The following is a 22,842-nucleotide window of genomic DNA, read 5'->3' on the forward strand; positions in this document are numbered from 1 at the left end:
TTTGTACCCGTGTGAATATGTATGCACAGGGAGTTTGTTTGTGTGTAGGTGTATATTTTAATGTGTTTTGTTTGTGTAGCAATAGTTGAAAGCCAAAGCAAATAGATAAACTAACAGTGGGTAGCCTGTAGCATCGTAGAAAATCTTTAATTACTGGGTGTGTATGACAGAGGAATTCAAACCTAATCAATCACTCCAGCCTGTCATCTCTCTGGGTTGCAGATGCAAAGGAGAAGTTTCAAATACAGTGTCAAACATAGCCCTGAGGATATTTTCTGTAAATAATTATTGAAGAAACTATGGAGACACCAAAACAAACTGGTAACTTCACCCTCTCTGCCTCCCATTGTTCTAACCTAGCATTGGTGTGCTGGTAATTGGAGGTAAGAGTTTGCTCTGGTTGCCTTCTTTCTGAATGTAAGACTCTGGAGTCCAACTAACAGCGAGAACTTGATACTGTGCAGCTAGCTTTCAAATCAATAAGCCCCATGGAGCTATGAGTGGGAGGCTGTACAGTAAGCACACACAAGTACACACACACACACACACACACACACACACACACACACACACACACACACACACACACACACACACACACACAGATCAGTCCACTACTATAACTGTTACAAGTAAACCTCTAACACCTACTTCACCCCTGGTTCACCCAGACAGCCTCCAGACACTGCTAACATTGGTTCTAATTTACAGTAAACACATGAGGCAGGTTATATTTCTAGCTTTCTGGTAGAAATACGATGCTGTAGCTTTGGGGTTTTTTGGCAAATATACAAAGCCTGCACTATATAGTAAGTGTGCCTTACTGCGAGCCCTGAATGCAAATGTCCTCAATCTTTACTGTACATGAAAACCCCTCTATCTGATCTAGAGTTCCCTCAATATTGTATGTTAACAAAAAGTAATTCTTAAACAAGCATGATTCAAACATGTGTTCTACATCTGTCATGTTTAAATCTAAAGCAGGTTGCTCTTAAGTAAAACACAAATACATCTTCCCATTGAGGTGTGGTAGCCAAAATTCCCATTCTTTTCATATGATCCTAAGCATTGCAGTGGGTTTCAGTTCGAGAATGTGTTTATTTATGCAAAGCATACTTCATATTCTGTGTGTGTACCTATATAAAAATAAATAGTTATTATTACCTGGCCAGATCTGCTGTTGTGAGATAGGCTGGAAGTATCATATTGCGTTTTAGGCAAACTTCACAAATGTCTGCTCAGTGTTTTGAAGCACTTTGTCAATGTGTACAAGGTGTTAAGCAGCTTGTTAAACAGTATGGCAGGATGGCAGCATGACAAGTATGAATGTAGAGTATGTATACTGTACCTCTTAGCCATAGGGAAGTATCTGGAGCATTCAGTGCCATCCCACGCACAGTAAGGGTCCCTGGCCAGGCAGCATTCAGCGCAGGCTTTCCCATAAACCTCACACCGGTGCAAAGGCATCTGGGACACGCCAATGTCTGAGCCCAGGTACAGTTGTTGCTGCAGAAATAGAGGAGAAAAAACCTAAATTTTCAATATCAGATATTTTATGTCTTAAGAGCCAAAATTTTGATTTTAAGTCTGCATAGATGGTGTGCTTTGAGTAATACATCTATTTTTGGCTCAGCCTATGTTTGTTACTGAAACGAAAATACAAGTCAGGAATGTGGACAGACCAATTTATTATAGGTGCTCAGCACTCCCCTACCTGTCAGTTAGCTGTTGTCTTTTGTCTCTCCCTGCAATTTAAGTTGATGGGCTAGTTCTTTCTTGGTTTAAAAGCCAACAATTGAGATCTTTGTGTGATAACACATTAGTTGATCTCAATGTGTTTGAAATGTGCAGACAAATATTTATTCTGTCTTTCAGCCCTGCAGCAAGGTGTGTCACCTATACAGAAGAGCTTTCACTCTCTAAACCATGGGGATTTTTTTTAGACAAACACAAAAAAACAGTAGTCACTTGTGACATTTGTCATATACTGTCACTCACTCGTCTCTTGTCTCTGCTATGGCTACAGTGCTTTCACCTACTGCATGTGTTGCTATGTTAAATCATGAATCATGCATGTTATATTGTGTAATGACAATGGGATTCAATACCTGTTTTGTTGAAAGTTCCATTGCTTTAATGGCTGTTGGCTCCTGTAAGAATAATATTGATATATTAGAAATCAATATTTGACACTACTGTCATCCTATATGACCTGGAGAGGTTATGCAAGTGATGAGAGAATAACCTACTCTGAAGACAGTCATTTCCTCCAGTAAGACTTCCTCCAGGTCATGCCAGGAGCCTCTGGGGATGGACACGACTTTCAGAATTGTCCCCATGTCTGGCACACAACGAAAGCACACATTACCTGAGTTAATATGTAGTCTACAGTTCATGCTCACTCACTCATTATGTCTTTAAATCAGTCAGATGAAGTAATCACCGTTTTAATGTTTCTGTTTGCATATGCAAATGTATAAAAGGGTATACCTGTGCCTATGAACATGACGTCATACTGTCCATCTTCTGCTTCTACTTTATCTACCACTATCTGGGTGAACTGATAGTCTACATCTGTTTTGACTATGATCGGTCGATGGTTAATTGGGTAGATAGGATTGAACATGGCCGGATGGCTTCTGGCAAAGGTTACGACTTCATCAGGAAGGTCCTTGGTTGTATCAAATCCTCCAAATGTCTTGCTAGGGCACTGTGGAGAAAATGGTAATTGTTTTAACATCTATAAAGCAACAAATAGGAAAATTTACTTTAAGATTATACTCAAAGGTCAAGGTTATCACACTTACTGTGCCAGGTCGTGGGTAGGGAACGCGTCCCTGGAAGGGCACCCATTGATAATTGGGTCCATCTCTATGAGCGTAAGGACCCAGAAATACTCTCCTAATGTCTGTCATGCTGTACATACACACAGCTGAACCTTTAAAGATGTTGCTAAATGGAAAAAAGAAAATGAATCAGATAAGGAAAGGGCAGGTTGTTGTTGAAAACGTGTCATGCAATCAGTGATTGTGGCCACAACTATTCCAATCTTAGCCACAGTACCTGGAAGTGGTAAAAACTGCATAGATGATTGGGCTCTTGGGATCCTTTGTGCTCATGAGAAAAACATCCTCTGAAAGCCAAAGAGAAGGCAGACATATATTACAGACATATCCTCCACTGAAAATATGGCATGTCTTCTTCATCTTCTGCAAATAATGTGTGTATAAACACATTTTACGATGAGGGAACATTCACTCACGTAGTTCATCAAAGTGCGTGTCTATTCCATTACTGCCAGGCACAGAGCAAATAAGTCGAGCCTTCAAGAAGGTGGTCCACTTATTTACCAGACTCCTGTGACCTCCCAGGTCATTCTGTTGGACAGATCACAGGCAGAAGTTTACTTAATTGTAAAACTCAGACAAGTGGTTAATTTTCAATTTCAGAGAACACCGTACAGGCAGAGTACAGGCAATGAATGTTTCATTTTCTACAGTTACTTTACCATTTCCAACATACATTTGACCATGGGATACCATTAATTGTGTTTGTTGGTTGTTGAATATGTGTTATTAAAATATATTCCATGAAGTAAATTATAACGCTTACTATCTGAAAAAGAAACTTTGGTGGTGATGATATATTTGGAACGCAGAATGTGTTTTTATCTTACTTATTAAACAAACCTGTCATTGTATAGTCTATGTCTTGTATAGACAGAAGATGTCTAAGTATGTTCCAGCACACACCCTTAATATGTGCCTGTGTGCCTCACAGTATTGTGTTTGTCTTCCAGAACATAGCGCACATACACAGAGAATTGCTGGCTCATAAAAATCTATCCATCTTGGTGTTGATTTATGACAGTAAATTACAATGTGTCCAAATATGCATAGAACCAAATTAATACCGCATCTTGCATAATGGATGTCTTGTCTTGTGTTGAGTATAGCAGATTCCTGACATTCTGGGCAATCAGGCTGTTATGAGGGAAGCACGACATGCAGTAAAATGGGAGGCTGAGGCTGGACATTACTCACTGATCTGCAGTCAACTTCGTGGATTTCTGCTTAATAAATATGAAAAGGATGTGGAATGTGAAAGCTGATAGAGGGCCAGCGATTTAACATAACCGTCCCCTGGAGCTGGAGGGTGTAGCAGGCCCGATCAGTGCCAAAGCAGGGCATTAGGATAACAGTGCTGCCATTGACAACGTCTTTGCCTCTCAGGTTCTGGTGACATTTAACATTTCTCTCAGGTTTCTGTCTTCAGGGGGTGATTGTACCATGCACAACAAAGCCCACTCTTCTCCAGGCTAAAAATAATCACAGATAACAGCTTCTGAAAGCTGCCATAATGAAAGCCACTCAGACACCCGTCAAGTGTTTTTCCAGATACAGAAGCTATTTCACATAATGCCGGTGTGGGTGTGTGAGTGTATGAGTATGTGTGTGTGTGTCATTTTGTGTGTCTAAATTTCCCTATGCAAGAGCCAGTATGTGTGAGTGTGTGTTTGCTTGGACATGTAGCTGAGTGTACACGTACTTTGCAGAGCTGGCCAATGCGAGCATGTGTGGCTTTCCCAGCATGCTCTCCATCCATAGCGTTCTCTCTGAAGAACAGGTAGATTTTATCATCTTCTGGGTTGTCACTCTCTGGAATCAGATGAACGCCCACAAATCTGGGATCTACAATATATATGGACGCACAGATTTGGGATAAACAGAATCATGTAAATATTTTTTGTTAAAGAATTAGAAAGTGCTTCACAATGAAAAGCGTTTACCATGAAGTATCTAGCAAGTACAGTTGAGTGTTGTCTATACAAAAGTGGAAAGTCATATTAAAACAACTAATGTAAAAACCCAATGGTAGCATATAGATACAGTAGGAAATAAAATAAGAGCAAGAGCAGACCCTTGAGGCAATGAAAACAGCATCATCAGATCTGTCATCATTAACTACCACTGAAAATTTTTAATTTGATAGTTTTTCTATTTCTTAAATAAATAGGTTTTAAAAAAAGAGAGAGAGATAATGATTTTCCTCTTCTCACTTACCATTGAGCCAACGGGAATCATGCTGCTCCGTCCTGATTGGGTGATGCATGCCAAGCGTGCGGAAGATGGCAAAGTCCCGCCCCATGAAGTCAGCTGATGTTCCGGCGTACAGTTCCCCATCTGACAGTAAGAAGAGTGAAGTGTGTTAGCATAGTAACACTGGATCAGAAAACAGTCCGAGGTGATTTCTCCCCAGTGATGCAGGTGTAAAAGTCTGAGGAATTGTTCAGGGGCTTAACTGTACAGGTAAACATGAAGTCCTGAGAGAAAACACAGATAGTGACTGACGTGATGAGCATCAGGAGTGTGAAATTGACATTAAAACAGTAGGCAGGGCTGAGAGCAGAGGCGAGGGAAGGATGAATGGATGGTGGAGCAGATGAGGAGGGACAGGACAGAGGTGTGAGACAGGGGGAGTACATAATAATGCTGGTGAGAGGGGAGAGAGAAAGGGGAGAGGAGATGAGGGGTGATGGACTGGAAAATGGCCATCTGGTAGGTTAAATGTTGTGATATAACACAATGTGACTGGCAATAATTGGGGGTAGAGAGGAAAGTCATGCGCACACAATCTTGCTCTATTAGACAACAACTGTGGATTCAATGCAAAGAAAACCCAATAAAATGTAACCTGCCCCACACGCCCAACACTTAAGAGTTTACAGGTCTGCCAATGAGGGGTTCACAATGTGTAAATACCAACTACAGAGCAGATCCACTTATAATGAATGACAGGAATTTAGTTTACACCCTATATATCTGCTAAAATGAAAGGGCAAGGCAGAGGGTGTTTTCAGGACTCCCATGTTTTTATGTGAACTTCCTCTAACACATAGAAGAGCAGCACAGAGTATCCGGTCTTAAACTCACCAATTAGCATGGATGCAGTGAGCAGCTTTGGATCATAGGGACTCTTCCCTCGCCCATTTTCTATGTGAGACTCCAGTCTGAACACGCTGTCCTGGACAAGAGAGACAGAAAGTCACAGGACTTGTAAAGAAGTGTTAAATACGGGCATTGAAGGTACGGATTACTCAGGAAAAGGGAGTTGCCTCAGTATGCATTAAAAGCATGTCATGACATTAAGGTTTGGAGAAAACCATCAAAAACAATCGGTCAAGGTTAAAAAAATACATGGATTTATTTATTTGAGGGTTAATTGGTTTGTTTCAGCCGCTAAGTCCAATTTTAACTCAGTCAAGATGTTATTACAAAGGCTTATTGAGCAGCCAATCATTGGAATGATCATCCTCATCATCAATGGAATTGTATTTTAGATTTTAGTCCAGACCATGAAGTTGACAAATTTCTTATGTTGATTCACAGAATAACATAATTTAATGATGTAGTCATCAAATGATGACAAATGACATTGTGGTTTGTTTCAAAGAGTCGTTTTAACAAGCAGCATTATCGTACAGGATATGTTTTAACTAACTTTAAACCATGTTTCCACTGGTACAACTATAACAGGAAAGGCTTGAGAGTGAAAACAATAAATCTCATCATTCTTTATGACTTAGTGACCTTGGCACTCATAGGGAACCCATCAGATGAATTACATTTCTAGATTATGATCTATATACAGTAGATGGCTTTTCTCAGGGATATTTCCTACCCCTAATCGTCTGTAAATAGCTGTCTAATGAATAGGAAACGCACATTTATAAGTCTGACTCAGTGACATTTGGAGGAGAAGAGAGCAATTTCCTTCTCTCATACATAAATGAACACACCAAACATACACACACACACACACACACACACACACACACACACACACAGCAGTTCCATATTAGAGTGATGAATTGGAAATCTTGCAGACTATGGAAACTCGTATTTAATTTTCCACCTCATTTTGCTGAATGAAACCATTTGTATGTATTTAGCAAATCATTTATTGGGAGGAGAATGCGCTCACACCCAACTAGACATGGTCCTTCACATCTTTAAACAAATACTACTACAAAAAATACTAAAAGAAATGTGCTTATACCTCTGGTTTCTTTCCCACCTCCAGGTAGGAACACACAGGGTGGAAGGCTCCTGTCCCACACACATAGAAATGGGTCTGGTTGAACGGCTGCAACACCTTGATGAAATTTGAGCACTCCCTCTGATGGGTCAGAGACAAAGAACATATGAATCAGTGAGATAGAGGAGTTTTTGACCATTGCCACAAAACAAATTTTACAGTCTTTTCTGACAGTGGCCATTGGTGCCATGGTTAAGCACTCAGCACATTTGGGTCAGTAGAAAGTGGTTAACACCGAAGCCAATCCATTTTACTGTTGATCTGCAGGATAAACAAATAGGTCAGACCTCTCATAGAGGAAAATCCGATACTTATTTAAAAAGATCTGTAATGATAAGAGAGAGCACAGCTGAGTGTAATTCCCCAGAGATGGCCCACTATATCCCAGCATGATGCTGAGTAATGATTCTGGAAATAATTTATGACCAGATTAAGCATGATCATCCCTGACTCTGTATTTTTTCACCTCCTCTTCTTACAGCTCTCCTCGCTGCACATCCACCATGACACACATACACGCTTCAGTCTTTCTCTCTGAACTCAGTGACATCTGTCATTGCTGGCCGCAGAGCTTTTATGCACCTGAGCTGCATAATGTCCCATGGAATTACTGTGAAATCCATAAAGGAGGGAAGTCAACCATGATAACCCTATACCAAAATGGAGTTTACAACAGTAGAATAAAGCAGTATATTGGCTGACTGTCAGTCTGTCAGTAGAGCTGTTCATGATTTTGCCTTCTACTGGGCTCTTATGGCTTTATTTTATCAACATGTTGTGATATTGAGATAATAAGTATCTTTTTGGATTCTGTGGCTGCGCTTACTACTTACTTATTATGCGTAATCTTCCAGATCTGGGATTTATTTCCATCTTGTTTTTTTTATTTATTTCCTTGTGTGGTACAACAGGCATCTGTATGTGTTGTGTATATATTGCTCTGGTGCCATATGGCAGGCACATATATTTCCTCATGCTCTGGTAGCACATGCCTGAGCAGACTTGACCTCAAATAAAACTGAATGTGTCATCACATATTCAAAAAGCAAAAAAAACAGAAAAAAAGACAATAACACCACAAAGTATGCATGACTACGTTGATCTGGCTTTACTAGGTCATCAGCAGACAGCAGCCTTTGTTTATGAAAGCTTTTGTTGTCATTTCAGCAGTGTCTTTCCTTGGATTTACAACATACTGTATGCATTTATGTGAGTAATTAACATTACTATTACAGGCGATAACAGGCTATTATAAGAATCTGCAAGGTCTCTCTGCAGCGTGACACTTGTGACACCTCTGAATATTTAGCATCATGATACCGAAAAGGTGATACGGTATAAACATATTTGCTGTAGGAAATGCAGGAGCTACAGCTTTCCTCTCTCTTGTGGGTGGACTGTCACACCTTTCACACCCATCTATCTCTTTCTCTCCTCTATGCTTCATTTCCAGAAGTGTTTGCTTTCAATGCATCAGGGGGCATAAGTGAACTCATTCTCCATCGCTCTCCACCTCCCTTTAATTCTCACTCTCCTCCGACTCTATAACGGAAAGACCACCCTTAAGGGCACCTTATTCATCCATGCCACAGTGTTTACAGAAAACAGACAAACGACTTCATGGCCATTCAAATCAGCCATACAAAGGATAGAAGGGGATAGGAGAGCTTGCCATGTCCTGGCCAAAGCCCAGGCTGTGAACTGAGGCACAAACAGAATCACCATGATCCTACATTCCAGTCCATTGCCTTAGGCCTTATTGAAGATAGAATTCATAATGCAGCTTGCGGGGGGGAAGAAACAACCTCTCAGTGTGTTTACATAAAGTTTCACCACAGCAAACAAGCTGCTCTAAAACTGCACTCGGCCAGATACGGGGAGATGTGATGCTTGGCTTGTCATGAAGGGGTTGAGTGAGGTAAGGAATCTGAAAAAGCTCTTAGATCTTAATGCTGCAACATCAGCTCATCTTTTGTATCAGTTTTGACTTGAGCTCATCAAATCTGATGAAAGATTATCATCCTAAACAAATTATTAGACATACCAGGTGATTAAGTGTTTGTGTTTTCAAATATATTACTGGATGATATATGATAATATAGGCTCAAGATAATAATAATGCTCTTTATGATGCTTCATGATGTAGTTTCTAATATAGTTTAGCTGTCTTTATTACTGTAGCTAAACTGAAAGTGTTTGAATACTTAATTTCCAACAGGCAGCAGCTCCTCTAATTTAAAATTAATAAATGAGTCTCTCCAATTTAAATGCTGCAAACTCAATTTATAGTCAGTCAGGGACAATTCCAGTTTTGGCTTGTTCCTCGAGGAAAATATCTTTCAAAAAAGGGGAATTTATGTACACACATACTTTTAAATTCAACAGCACAAACAGAGAAACAAGGTCAAATGATGTTCTATTTCTCGGCTCTGAGATTATGATCAGGCCTATGGTGAGCTAGGCAGTGTGTTGTCCATGTGACGGATTGGATATGTCAACACACTAGGGAAAACAAGCTAAGAGATATAAAAGCAACTTTTATTGCTTTAGCAGCTTTTCTATAGCAGCTTTTATTGTCTGCGATTAAAATGCAATATATAGTCTATATGGAGCACATATGCCATGTAATCCCGGTGCAACAACAAGTGCAAAATGTGTGGTTTACTTTGAGAACTGCAGAGTTGCACATCTCTCTCAGTACAAGAAGAACAAAGACATTTTAAAAGATCTATGGGGATGGAGGGGCAAGATGCTGACACCCACTCGCAAGATGGATGATTTTAGTTCTTACCGAGAGATCTTTTCCTGCCCACTTGCATTCATCTCTTCTGGCGGGAGAAGCTGGCCAAGGGATCTGCAACACAGACACAGTTACTGAGCATGTTAGAAAAGAATCACTACACAGAGTCAGTCAATAGAGCTACAGCTTGTGTGCATGCATGTGTATATATGAGGGTTGAAGGGGTCACAATGCGATTTGTTATCCACTTTGTTTCAGTTTACTCCATTATTCATCCAGGTGAGCAAAGAGCAGCTAACATGCCTGGCACAGCGTGTGATCGTGTGCGACAGTACTGGTCTGAAATATTCATGAGACACTTTTCTGTAGAAACAGAAAAGTGAGTCCCGAGATACCTGAGCCCCTGACTGGCACTCTGGATGAAGATGCACACACTCAAGGTAGATATTAAGTCGGTCAGAAGCGCAAATATACTTACCGTCATGGATGGATGAATGTTTGAAACCACTAGACAGACAGACAGAAAATCAAACATGGTGTTTTTACCTGTGCATAGTCTTTGCTGATGTTGAGGAGGTTAAAGGAGAAGATGTGGTCTTTGGCTCCCACCACAAGTCTCCCTTTCTCCTCGTCCAACAGGAAGGTGTGGTAAGCCGAACTGTTGGCCAGGCCTTCAAATGTCACAAGGTTGTTAGACTCCAACATATCTGCAGAGAAAAGAGGAAAGAAAAGTCAGGATCAGCATAATATGATAATCTTTTTCATGAAAATGAAAAGAACTGAGGGCAGCATGAAAACAGATATGCTTCAGTTGTAGAAAATCCATCAGGTCAATATTTATATTACATTTTTTATTCAATTTCCAGCGGCTGCTTGAAAGAAACATCCTTAGTTTTAGAAAGCTTTCAACATTTCCAACCACCTAGAATTCCTGTGACCACAACTTCACCTCTCCATTCACTAGTCTGTCTGCCCTGTTGTATGTGCCATATGCACTGCCACTGAGGATCACTGCTCTATGCCTTGAGGACATGCTGAATAAATCAGAATGAATGTTAGATTAGGATGTTTTGCCTATATACACTGGTGCTCTCGTTCTTTTTACCACATAATTTTACGTATTTTTGTGTGTAAAATGTTCATCGCCTTTCCTTTACAAAATGATCTCAGGACTAGAAATTGTGCAACTTGGCCAAGCAAGGCAGCTGACAGATAGTGAAGAGGCACTGCCAAGCCAAAGTGAACTGGGCAGGTAATGCCAGCACTAGGAGCCAACGATCAAACTGTCTGCATGGGGAAGTGACCTTGACCAGAGCAGCCAAGCAGAACTCCACTCACAGTGGAAAACTGGGAGGAATATTTAATGTCATATTACTCTGCTAATATTCCACAGTCTAAACTGCAGGATTACTGCGAACTGCAGCAACTATTAGAACATGTAACTAGGGGCAACAGCTCACGTTTTGTTGTGTAATCCGAGGGTCTGCCAAGTCTGCCAAAGAAGCGACACTGCTTTCACAGTGGAAAGCCAAACTTGTCACAAACAGATATTGAAGATCTCATTACCGTAACGACCTCTAAAGGTGGTATTATGACTATGGCATTATGACACCTTTTGTGTAATATGTTTATACACACACAGACACAGACACACACATATTCATGCTCTTTCCTTCTCACATTTTGTTCTCACCCGCAAAACCACACTATGACCCCCTCCCATTGACCACCCACACAAAAGGGTGGAGAGTTATGGAACAGTGGAGAACTGGTTCCTTTGGTGCTCTCGCTCTCTTGCTTTCTCCCTATTTCTCGGGGAGTAAATAACAAAAAAGCTCATGAATGTTTTAGCAGGGAGAATGCCCCCTCTCTGAAGTGTGTCAGAACCCGAGAGAGTGAGAAGACACAAGCTAAAGCAAAGCTGGTTTAAAAGAAAAGAAAATTGGAGTGGAGAGGGCGTCAAATTGACCTATTTGTCCATTCATAAACATTCTAATTTTACTAAGAATTTTCAGGGAAAAACATGGGTCATGAAAGTTGTTCAAAATTGGCAGCTGAGAAAGAGAGAAACAAATTAAAAGAGTTTTCATCAGTTTAGTTTTTTAATATCCAGCCATAGGCATCTTTTGTACAAAAGTTATATAAAAAGCTTTATGGGGAGTAGTAAAAGTGGGATAATAATGGACGCATTAGACTTTTTTTTATTAACCCATTATAAAAGCATTGTGGCATCAAAGCATAATGGATGAATAAAAGCATAATTATAATGATATATTGTACAAATAGAAACATTATTATCTACATGTAAGTCCAGTCAATGTTTTGTATAGAAATGTTCAGCTGTTTTAAATTAACAAGCTGTGGAGAGTTGAGTCAGTGAATATTCTGTTTTGGGGGCCAGTATGAGCATGCTGGTAACAATAGCCATACATAGGAAGTGGAAAAAAAATAGAGGGTGATGAGACACATGAAAAAAAATGGATTTAAAATGATAGTTAAATGTCAAAGGGTGAGGAAACACAGCTGTGGGAAAGAAATGAAAAAATGAACAACCACTTGGCTCTAATTCCAAATTTCCTTGTCTACATGTAACATTTTGGCATTGGCATTCAGTCAAAAACAGACATTTTCGCTAATAGAAATGCCTGCACATGCATGCGTGCCTCACTCACATGTGCTGCACATACAGGTTAGTAATATACAATGGGTTGACACCCTGTCTTTGTTGCTATTGTGATTTAGTTGGTTTCCTGTGCCTCAGTGCTGATGGGGAGAGATTTAGACAAATATAAACTGATGGTGCTGTGTGACCCAGCCCTCAGGCTCTCTGACTCCCCAGTCCAAAGTCTTCTGAGAACTTAAACATCTAAACCTGATTTAATAAGACCTCAGGGATTTGAGAGCATTCTTGAGGTTGTAAAGAACAGATCTAGTCTATAGTCATTCAGATACATAATGGGACTGGTTCCAAATCCAAAAAGCTGGTTGAGACATACAGTAGCAATGCAAGCCAGAGCTGTTTTATCCATGAAAAACCTTACACAATTTAAATTATGTTTCAGGAAATGCTTCCCACTATCCACATTATTCACCTGCATCAAGTGTTTTTATGTGCCTGTAAATCAGACAAAGTTCTGCTTGATCTGGGACAAGTTACAGTAGGTTATTCTATTAGCATTTTATTGGGTCAATTAATTTGGAATATGTGTAATTTAATTTTACGAAGTGATTGCTGGGCTGCGCATAACACGGCCACCATCTTAAGAATGGAAAGAAACTCAAGGTCAGAAAAAGTTGCTGTAAAAGTACTTCTCAGCCCAGTCCAAAGCTGTGTCCCAGATTTATGTTCCTCTGTAGCCATGGTGATCAATCATTAGTGGATTCACTATAAGCCCTTCACTGACAACACAATAACACCCGCCTGCTACCTCTGACCCTTTTTCACCTGCACCAAGGCTGCATTTGTGTGTGGGAGAGAAAGACAAAGAGAGAAAGCTAGAGAAGCCATCCTCCACATATGATATTTTTACTTGTGCTCCACAGAACTGTAAGAAATACGCATGGTTCTGCAAATCGTAGCAAATTCCTTACTATATGGAATCCAGCGACAGTGATGAGGCCCCTGAAGAAAGAAAAAGGAAGGATCCTTCTGGTCCTTAAAACAAACTGCCAGCAGCACAAACTGTGTAATTTGTATATAATATGTCTACTTGAAGGAAATAAGTCACTGCTGGCAGAATAATACACCTGTTTTATAAACACCATGGTGTCAAGGAACTGCGGGAAAACTGCACAGACATGATGAATACATTTCTCCTCAAACCACATCCCTGTGTGAGAGAATAGGGAAAGGTATCACCATATCCACCCACCATAAACATACACTGGCCTCTGGTTCGGAGATGAGTCTATGGGAGTAGTGTCCATGGCAACAGACCATTCAACAGAGACTACCGCTAAGTTATTAAAAGCTAATCATCCTGAGACAGATACTCTATGGGTATCGTGTGTGGACCTCTCTGTGTATATTTGTGTTTATGCAGCATGCTGTGGTCTGTGTTATTGGAAAGAGACAGGATGTTTCCAAGCCACGCCAGAGGTGGTAGCGCATACATGTCTGAACTGGTGTCCCCTCTGGTCAACTATAACAGGTGGGTATGCATGCATAAAGCAACACATGCTTTTCACCTTTTTCTTGTTTAACCTGTAACTTCAAGCCAAAAATCCACATTTTTTAATCAGTTTTGAAGCTCCATGACAAAACTTTCACAGTAATAATAATGTTTAAAGCCTGTCTGTAATGTTTCAGAGTCCAAAAGATACAGACTCCTTCATCCAGACAAACAAACAGGCAGACAGAAAGACAACGACATACAGACAGGTGGATAGGAGGATATGCTGCCTGTAACAGGTGTCAGCTGCTGCCCTGCCATATTTTACTAATTTTCTCTTTCACCCCACAATGTTTGAGGCAGGCCTGTCACTCTGCAATTGTCACTTTTTACCAGCTGTTTGCCTACTTTTTCTTTCACTGTCTCTTTTTATGTCCTTTACACTCCCCAGTTGCTTTAATAAAAAAAAAAAAAAAAAAACATTTTATTTTATTCTTCCTTTCTGTCTCTCTTCCTTCTCCCTTTCTCTCTATTTCATCCTCTCTCTCTTTTACCACTGCCATATTCTGTTACAATGAATTTGTGAGTGAGGGACAGAAAGAGCAGAAGAGCGAGAGGGAGAAATGGAAAGTGAGAGAGAAAAAGACAGAGGGAGAGAGAGAGAGGGATGAGCAGGCAGATGGAATGGATGCAAAGAATCAACAGTCCCATGTGAGACTGATAAAAATAAATTCTTTTACCCTACATTCTCTCCGTCTTTCTCTCTTTCTCGTTCTCGACTGGAGGGCATGGGGAGTGTTATCTAAGTGCTTCCTAAGAAAAAGCAGAAACACGTCTTAACAATAACCCACGTGTGGCCGTACTGTAAATAGGAACAATGATGCTCGGCCCAGGCTCAGGAGCTTCATTGACGTTCATTGTTCACATGGTTGAGTGTATGATTGCACACCGACAAAACAAAATGTATCACTGCGTCACTTTAAGTGTATACAGTCACTGGTTCACCCATGCCTCGGGGAAAGCACCACAAAGCTTCATTAGTCAAGTAATTTGTTCAGTGTCAAGAAAAAATGCGAGCAATCACCTCCTCAAACTTTCACATATATGGCAAGCTGGACAGGAAAATTTTGTATGTCTTAGGCATTAAGGTTTGTGTCAGCAGCAAAACATACGTCACACTATGGCCCAGCAATAATTCAAAATGATTGCATATCGTCTTTCACTGCAGTCATGTGATACTGTGTATCGGTATCGGAAAAATGCTCTCATTAATATTGTGATATTGATTTCAACCACAGTGCCCAGCCCTACATCACACTATGCCTGTTAATAGCCATAAGCACTGAAGATTATGCAAGCAGACTTTCTTAAACAAAATGTATTCTTCAAAGTGTCATACTCCGCAACCAGTGCAGATGATGATTAAGTCAAATGACTACAAAGACTCCTCTGAAAGCTACTGGAGAAACAAGTCAAACAAAAACTGAACACACACTCTCCACATGGTTGTAGAGGAGCAGACTTTTCAAAACCCGAGAAAGCCTCCAACATCTAGCTCGCTGAATGTATAGGATGCCTTCCCATGGCCGAGACTTTATACTGTACACACCCTGAGAAACCCATCTCCGCACCAAAGATTCTTAACATGCTTGGATTAAAGGTCTTTAAGAGAACGTCTCCATTCTCCAACTCTGATTTAAAGTCAATTCACGCCACGGTGAAAACAAGAATCACACAATAAACAAAACAGCTTAATATATGATACTAGAAGAACAATTCTGCGAGCAGTGAAAACAAGGGCTTCCTACTGTAGTTTCTAGTTTCCATTCTTGGCTCTTCCTTTCCTTGGTATTCAAGAGTAACGATTTGGTTGCTGTTGTGTGAATGTATTTCCCTGTGTGTGTGTGTGTGTGTGTGTGTGTGTGTGGTGTGTGTGTGTGTGTGTGTGTGTGTATGTGTGGAAGTGTGTGTGTGGAAGTGTGCGTGTGCTTGTGCGCAAGCCCTTGGCTTTGCTCAGGAAAGGGGTGGACAGGTCAGAGAGAAGGAGTACTTTTGGCAGTACACCCATATCCTATAAAACCCTCTCTTCCCTTCCCTGGACAGTAAACAACATGTGCTCTACTTTGCTCATAAACTTGTAAACCATATGGATCTCTGTTTACTCCCAAGAGGATCCATTTACCCCTAGGATGTGAATCGGTCTCATATCAATTTATGACATAGTATATCATATGTGAAGTTAATTAATTTAAAGTGTTGCAATGCACTATAAATCCACAGCCACCTACTACCTCATCATCACCCATTCACTTAATTGTTGATACAGTTGGACCTTAGCTCATGTTTAGGTAGCCATGGGGTACCATTGTTTTCCTTCCCCCTACTCCACTGCCCTTCTGCCCCTCAACCCTAACTTCTAAAGATCAGTTTGAATCCCCTGGGGTTCAGCAGGGAGATTGGGGATGTGTGTGTAAGTGTGTGTGTATGCGTGTGTGGTGGCTGGTCAGAAAGAATGCATAAGAGAGTATAACTATGTTCAGTGAGGAGCTCATACCATGGGGGAAGCAGGCTGCTGCTCAGATTCACGCCTTCGAGATAAACACCACCCTGCTGTGTTCATATGAGAAAACATCTGCAAGTGTGAGTCTGCTTGCACTCACACGACACAGTACAGTAATTTGGACACACACAGATTCTCTCCCAGTATTCCCAGTGACCTGTAGGGGTCAGAGTTCCTTTACCTCACAGTCCCATATGTCACTGATCAAACGTTCCCTTCCTCAAGACTTCTTAGGCTGTCTAGGAAGGTACTGTTCTTTAATTCGCCACAGTGAATCATCTGATTTCCTCCCTTCCATGAGTAAATGTGAGTCTGCTTCACCTATCACAGGGGTAATAAATAATTTATATGATGATATAAATGATTCATAATGCAATAATCCCATGTCACTTGCCTAATGGGACCTACAGTGGATAATATTTGATGAAATTCTACAGTATTACATGAATAATATTTGCACCATGTTTCAGGCATGAAAATTATACCTGTCCAATATCTTAGAAATCCTCAGCCAGCAATGGCGCCAAATATTATCCCCACCAGCCAAAATGCAAATGATGTATAATGGAACTGCTGAATGTGGAAATGGGAGCCAAATAACCAGGCTGGCCAGGCTGCTACCTGAGGGCCCGACTTCTAATACAGATATCACTGCATGGGCGTGTTTCACCAAACTGACAGCATGTGGTTTTAACTGACTGATATGCTCACAGGTATCATTAGCTATCTACAGATGGCCGTGTATTTATGTGTGCGTGTGTATGTGTGTGCATGTTTGTGTGTATAATTATGGATCTCCCAGTGCTGAGCGAGAAACATTTCTCTTTGGGAAAGCCATCTGCTGAAACAGACCTACACCATTCATCCTGAGTATAATTACCATGCACTAAAGAACGGAGTGGAAAAATGACATCCAGGAAAAAAAAAGAAAGGGAGGGAGGAATAAATGACGCTCAACTGCCAGGGAGTCAATGTCTGGCACCACTTTTCATTGCAAAACTGACAACAGCACTTGATCAGAACAGGAACAGGGAAACAGGACGAGAGAGTGCATAGGAGACAGACTTCTGTAAGACACTGTTCAGTAGTACTGTAGAGATACATTAGACAGGAGCACTTCTTCTGATTTGGCAAATTAAGTACCTGCCATGCCCTAAATGCATAATAACAGTATATTTAATAAAGTTGTCCCATCAAACTATTAGTCCCAGCTGTTTATTCATTAGCAATACTATTTTTTACTGCTATGTGTGGGGAGAGCAGTTTTTTTCTGTTTGTTTTTGTTTTCTTTGTTTTTTTGTCAAGCTGAATTGAATGTACGGAACATGAATGGAACATAAACACTATATTTGGAAAAGTTATCTGCATGACTAATGGAGAACTTGCTTTAGAGAAATGCAGATGATCCAACACCCTTAAAACAGCTTTTATGTTAAAAAATGGATCTTAACTACCTTCCTGAAATTATATACAACATACAGTATCTGCATGAATCTGTCACACAACCAGAGCATACACCTGATAAAGCAAAAAAAAGGACATGAGTGGTAAAGACTAAATTTAAATGCATCAATTCAGTTTTATTTGCTGGTATTTTTTTTACAGGTAATCAGAGCCACAGCATCACAGGGCCATTAAGAATATTGCAGTTACTACAACTTATATGGGCATTTTTTTTTTTTTTAATTTTTCTAACAACTTTGTCAGCAGACCATGTGTGGTTTGGGGATTTAAATGTATTTGCTCAAAACGTAAGAAGCTAGGATATAATCTTTGCCTCAAACAAAATGATGATATAGATAAATGAGATAAATAATTTTGAGATTTATCATTAATGAAGGACAGTACAAATTCAAGGTACTCACCTTTATATGAAAGTTTTAGCCGGGGAACATTGTTCTTGGTCTGTTGGGCTCCACCGCCCCCTGTCCTGAGCAGAACCACCCCACACAGTAGCACAACACTGCCCCAGAGAGAGCCCATGGTCCTGGGGCAAGAAAAGCCAGAGAGGTCCTTTAAATACACGCCTCCAGCGCAATCCTAAAGACACTAAATGTCAGCTCAGATTTAGTGTTGCAGAGGATAATGCTGTTGGAAGAAAAGTTCCTGTTGTCCCGTGATTATGAGTAAACGCTGGTGGGTCAGTCCAGACTGGTTCTCAGCAGGTCATGTCCCCTGCCAGATCAAAAACCCGTTCCTGTTCCAGGGGTCAAAAAGCCAAAATTAGAGTCCAACTCCAGGGGAGGCAGAACCTGCAAAAAGAGTTGGGGGTTATGGGTCAATGTCACTGCAAGACAGCCTCCAACAGCAGCAAGTCCAAGGTCCAAGGTAAACTTAACCAAACTAAGCACTAATACAAGAGGAGCACCAGCATGCTGAATGCTAGGAAGAGTGGCAAGGTCTGGGTATGACTGCCATAGTTTCCTGTCCTGGTACCTAACCAGCATGCAGCTCTGTCTAAACAGCCATCCACGTTATCGTTGAGTCTCTACCTTCAGCTAAAGAAAGAAAAACAGGTCCAGTTTGTTTCAGCTGTTAATCCAGTCTGCTTGCTAAGCACAATCTGTGCTGACTCTCTCTCTCCCCCCTTCAATCTGTTTTTCTATCTGCCTTTCTCTCTACTTAACACTCCTCTGGACTAGTTCAGCCCCACTCAGCGCAGCTCTGCCCTGTCCCCACAGCACAAGGCACACAGTGCAACTGAGAACAGCTGAGGCAGACAGCATAGTCAGAGTGAGAGAGAGAGAGAGAGGGAGAGAGAGCGTGAGAGAGAGAGAGAGAGAGAGAGAGACGGAGAGAGAGAGAGAGAGACAGAGAGAGAGAGAGAAGGATTGGAAAAAGAAGAGAGTGCAGTGTAGGTGGGAGAAAGGGTGAGAGAGAGCATAGAAAGCATGAGAGAAAAGAAAACTGTGAAAGCAAAAGTAGTAGGAGAGGAGAGGTTAGGGCAAGGCAAGAGGTTAGAAAGAGTATGAAAACAGGAAAACAGTGGAACATAAAAGCGGAACATTTTGTGGAAACTCAGTCTTAGTGAGAGGAAAGGTTTTAGACCTTAAGATACAATAAATATGTATTTTTTTAAATTAAATCTATGTCACTTTGACAAACAATTAGCAACGACACATGACATTAAGACACCACATTATTCTGGTACAATAACAAATGAGAACATAAGAGTTGTGGTTCCTGTAAAGTGTTGGGTCCACTGAATTAGAATCCAATCCAATATTTAATTTCCCTTTTGCTCACATGCATTAGTCCAAGTCCAAAATGCTAAGTCAACTTTTACTCTACTGATATTTGCTTTATAGTATCAGTAAAGAATATCAGTGACTCCATCACAAATATAGTTTCATCTACTGGGAGAAGACGCCAGACAGTATGACTGCAAAGAGACTATACCAATTGCATGCTCTTTTACTGGCTTCTTTGCAAAGTAAAAACATCAGCGATCCAACTTACCTGAGTCTGATGGATTAGTGGTGAAGCTGACATTACAGTGTTGTAGCTCATGGTTTATATGGAACTATCTGGACAATAGACAAATACATCTTGTCAGGCCCATCTGTCTGGTGATGGCGCCACTTCAACAATCACATGGGTGAACACAGAAGTTCCTAGAATGGGGTTATTTTCAAGCTTAACTTAATTTTCAATCTTTGCAGTCTGTCATATGGGTTAAAGTTTGACAGATCTCATTCTGTTGAAAAACAAGAAATTGACATCATTCCCATACAGTAAGTTTACCAAATCCGAGCACTGAAATGAACAAGTTTAAGAACTTTTACACCATGCACAAACCTCTATTAACAACAGTAAACAGCTTAAGCCGCTCTTGGTGAGAAACCTCTATGTGCTCTGTGAGAATCGGCCACATTTTAAATCAATGTTCCAAAAAACATTACAGGAACAAGACCAGATTAACAATCTTAAATAGTCAGTTAAGCATAAAGACAGATTTATTGGGCATTTATTGGCTACTCCATCATAGTCTAAAGGGAAGTCCCCCATCTTTTCTCTCAAACCATCCCAAATGAGATGTCAATCTCACTCTAAACACCAGACCCTCAGTGAGCTGATTCCTTCTCGTGGTGAATGATAATGACTTTAGTGGCCATGGTGTGGTTAGGACCTCTAACAGGCTGAATCCATCTGGATAAAGAGCCATCAGACAGTGGGAGGAGAGCTGAACTAATCCTGTAGTGAGTGGATGGGCCTCACGGTTATGCTAATGGAAGCTGGCGCTCGGAGATTCCAGTGAGAACACTAGAGACTATAGGAAACAAGTGTCACGCCACAGTCTCTGCTTCCCAAACAGACTGGATTAGGGGCTGGAACAGACAGATCTTTTTCTTTTCTACGTGGGATTGGCAGTGTTGACGTACCAGTTCATTATTCCAGGGATCATGTAACACAATCTGCCATAACTAAGGCCAGACGGAGCGATTGTTTGAGGTGAATTAGGAGTGAATGGCCCACTTGAGAATGTTACTCCACACTTCTGCTGGCCATACTCCTTGCATGTTGATAACTGCAGAGTGTTTTCATGTATTTGACATTCAAGTGTTAAGTGGATAACAGGAACGACAGCCTCTTGTAGTCTTCAATGATGCCATCTACATTCTTAGTTACTGTCACTTATTCTGTTTGATTCTTATCAAAAATGCATATGCAGACTTGAAAATCGGCTGTTAAATCCTCCTCAAAGAGAAAGAAGGCAGCGGTGAGAATGTCCCAGTTCCTATCATAGGGGAGGCATTCAGAGCTTCCAACTCAAGAGTTCTCCACTCCTCCACTGAACCCTCTAAATTCACATCATATTCTAACTCATCCATTCTATGCTCTTTCTCTCACAGTTTTTTCTTGATCTTTTTCTTTTCTATACTTTGCCCTGGGTCTTTATTAAGTCTTCAAAATGTTTGTGTTTCTAATTGTCCTGGAAAAAAAGTTTTCAATGTGTTCAGATTCAGATTTTTTTAAGTTTCACAGTGGTCTCACCTCTCAGCCTAGCTATGGTTAAAAAATATACTGAATAACATTGGTCCAATAAAAAGGGGGACACATCCTTGACTATGTGTGGGTTTTTTGAGAGCCCAACAGGAGTTGCGTGTTTCAAGGAGAATGCCCCTTTCTGAAGCACCAATTCAGTCTCATGGTCTAAACTCTTCTATTCACTAAGACAGAGGGCCCAGAGTACTCTGACCATCTCAGAGTTCATCAACAGAACTGAGTGCAGCAGGGGAGGGAAGGGGGGGAGTTCTCTAATTTGTGGAGAGCCATGGTATGTTTGGAAGTGGGGCTGATGAGGGCTGTGGAGCAGGGGAAGCAGCAGAGAAGATCTGTCGATACACATTGAGAGCTGGAGCCCCCCATCAGAGTTCACTCAGCCCTCCTTAAACAATACTCTCTCCACCTCACCACACCTCCTGCCCACACAAGTACACCCCCAACCCTCAGATCTCTCCACACACAAGCTGCTTTCCTCTTCTCCTCTCTGATCATCACCTCCCCCATCTCCACGCCGGCACATACATTACCCCCCATTTGCCTCCATGTCTCCCCATCCTTCTGCACCTCTACCCCCCACCGAAAACTCCTTCCATCACTTTCACCATTCTTCTGTCCATTCCACCTTTTCTCTGTTTCATCCTCTCTGACCTCCACCTACTCTCCTGTGGATCTTCACAAGCCTGGGAACATAATCCCCTAAATGAGAGGATTTGGCTCAGCAAAATGAGCCACAAGCCCAAGACAAGCAAATTAACCACATTTGCCGCCCACCTACCCTTTACAATACCAGCCTGCATAATTCACCCCTGCATCCACCCACCCAGCTGTAGTTAAGATAGGCAGTGAGTGAATGGAACAGGCAGTGTGCAAGAATGGAGAGCTCCCATATGTGTAAAGTGCATGCATAAAATTTATCATGGTATAAATCACATGTTTAAGTAATTTGTCAAGGCATTCATAGTCCATCTGCCTTCCGTGCCTTTGTGTGGAATAAATTACCATAAAAAAATTCAAATACTATTGTATGACATTTAATTCTCATACCCAAGATGAGATAAGATATACGATGTAGTGACGAAGTTTGATTGCCATGGATATTGGGTTGTTGCCTATGACAGGACTGCTGTATTTGCATTGTGGTTATTATGGGCAAAACACACACACACAAACCTATAGTGATGGAAGGCAGCTGTCTGAGCAGGCATGGAGGTAAAAGGAAGGCCTCTCTTCAATTTGCAAGCTACTGGGATCAGCTCAAGTCCTGACCAACCTACACCAGGGCATCTGTGAGACAATATACAAGAAAAACACATCAGATTAGACTA

The 22,842-nt window shown here is 41.0% G+C and overlaps 1 protein-coding gene across 2 annotated transcripts in view; it reads right to left on the reverse strand.

Moving 5' to 3' along the window:
- Nucleotides 1-22,842, reverse strand: part of sema3ab (sema domain, immunoglobulin domain (Ig), short basic domain, secreted, (semaphorin) 3Ab) — a 61,781-nt gene that overhangs the window by 4,606 nt on the left and 34,333 nt on the right. Inside the window, exons 1-14 of one of the 2 annotated variants that reach the window (XM_067589590.1) lie at nucleotides 18,376-19,212; nucleotides 10,385-10,545; nucleotides 9,890-9,952; nucleotides 7,060-7,179; nucleotides 5,934-6,024; nucleotides 5,064-5,183; nucleotides 4,549-4,691; nucleotides 3,263-3,377; nucleotides 3,064-3,133; nucleotides 2,808-2,952; nucleotides 2,491-2,710; nucleotides 2,250-2,341; nucleotides 2,109-2,150; nucleotides 1,349-1,506 (exon numbers count right to left, since the gene is read on the reverse strand). In XM_067589590.1, coding sequence (XP_067445691.1) covers nucleotides 1,349-1,506; nucleotides 2,109-2,150; nucleotides 2,250-2,341; nucleotides 2,491-2,710; nucleotides 2,808-2,952; nucleotides 3,064-3,133; nucleotides 3,263-3,377; nucleotides 4,549-4,691; nucleotides 5,064-5,183; nucleotides 5,934-6,024; nucleotides 7,060-7,179; nucleotides 9,890-9,952; nucleotides 10,385-10,545; nucleotides 18,376-18,493 — 1,658 coding nt within the window. In that variant the 5' untranslated portion in view covers nucleotides 18,494-19,212. Of the gene's footprint in view, nucleotides 1-1,348; nucleotides 1,507-2,108; nucleotides 2,151-2,249; nucleotides 2,342-2,490; nucleotides 2,711-2,807; nucleotides 2,953-3,063; nucleotides 3,134-3,262; nucleotides 3,378-4,548; nucleotides 4,692-5,063; nucleotides 5,184-5,933; nucleotides 6,025-7,059; nucleotides 7,180-9,889; nucleotides 9,953-10,384; nucleotides 10,546-18,375; nucleotides 19,213-22,842 lie in introns of those variants that run through there. The other variant, XM_067589591.1, reaches the window with a different exon arrangement.

This window comes from Thunnus thynnus, chromosome 5, assembly GCF_963924715.1.
Source record: "Thunnus thynnus chromosome 5, fThuThy2.1, whole genome shotgun sequence".
NCBI lineage: Eukaryota > Metazoa > Chordata > Actinopteri > Scombriformes > Scombridae > Thunnus > Thunnus thynnus.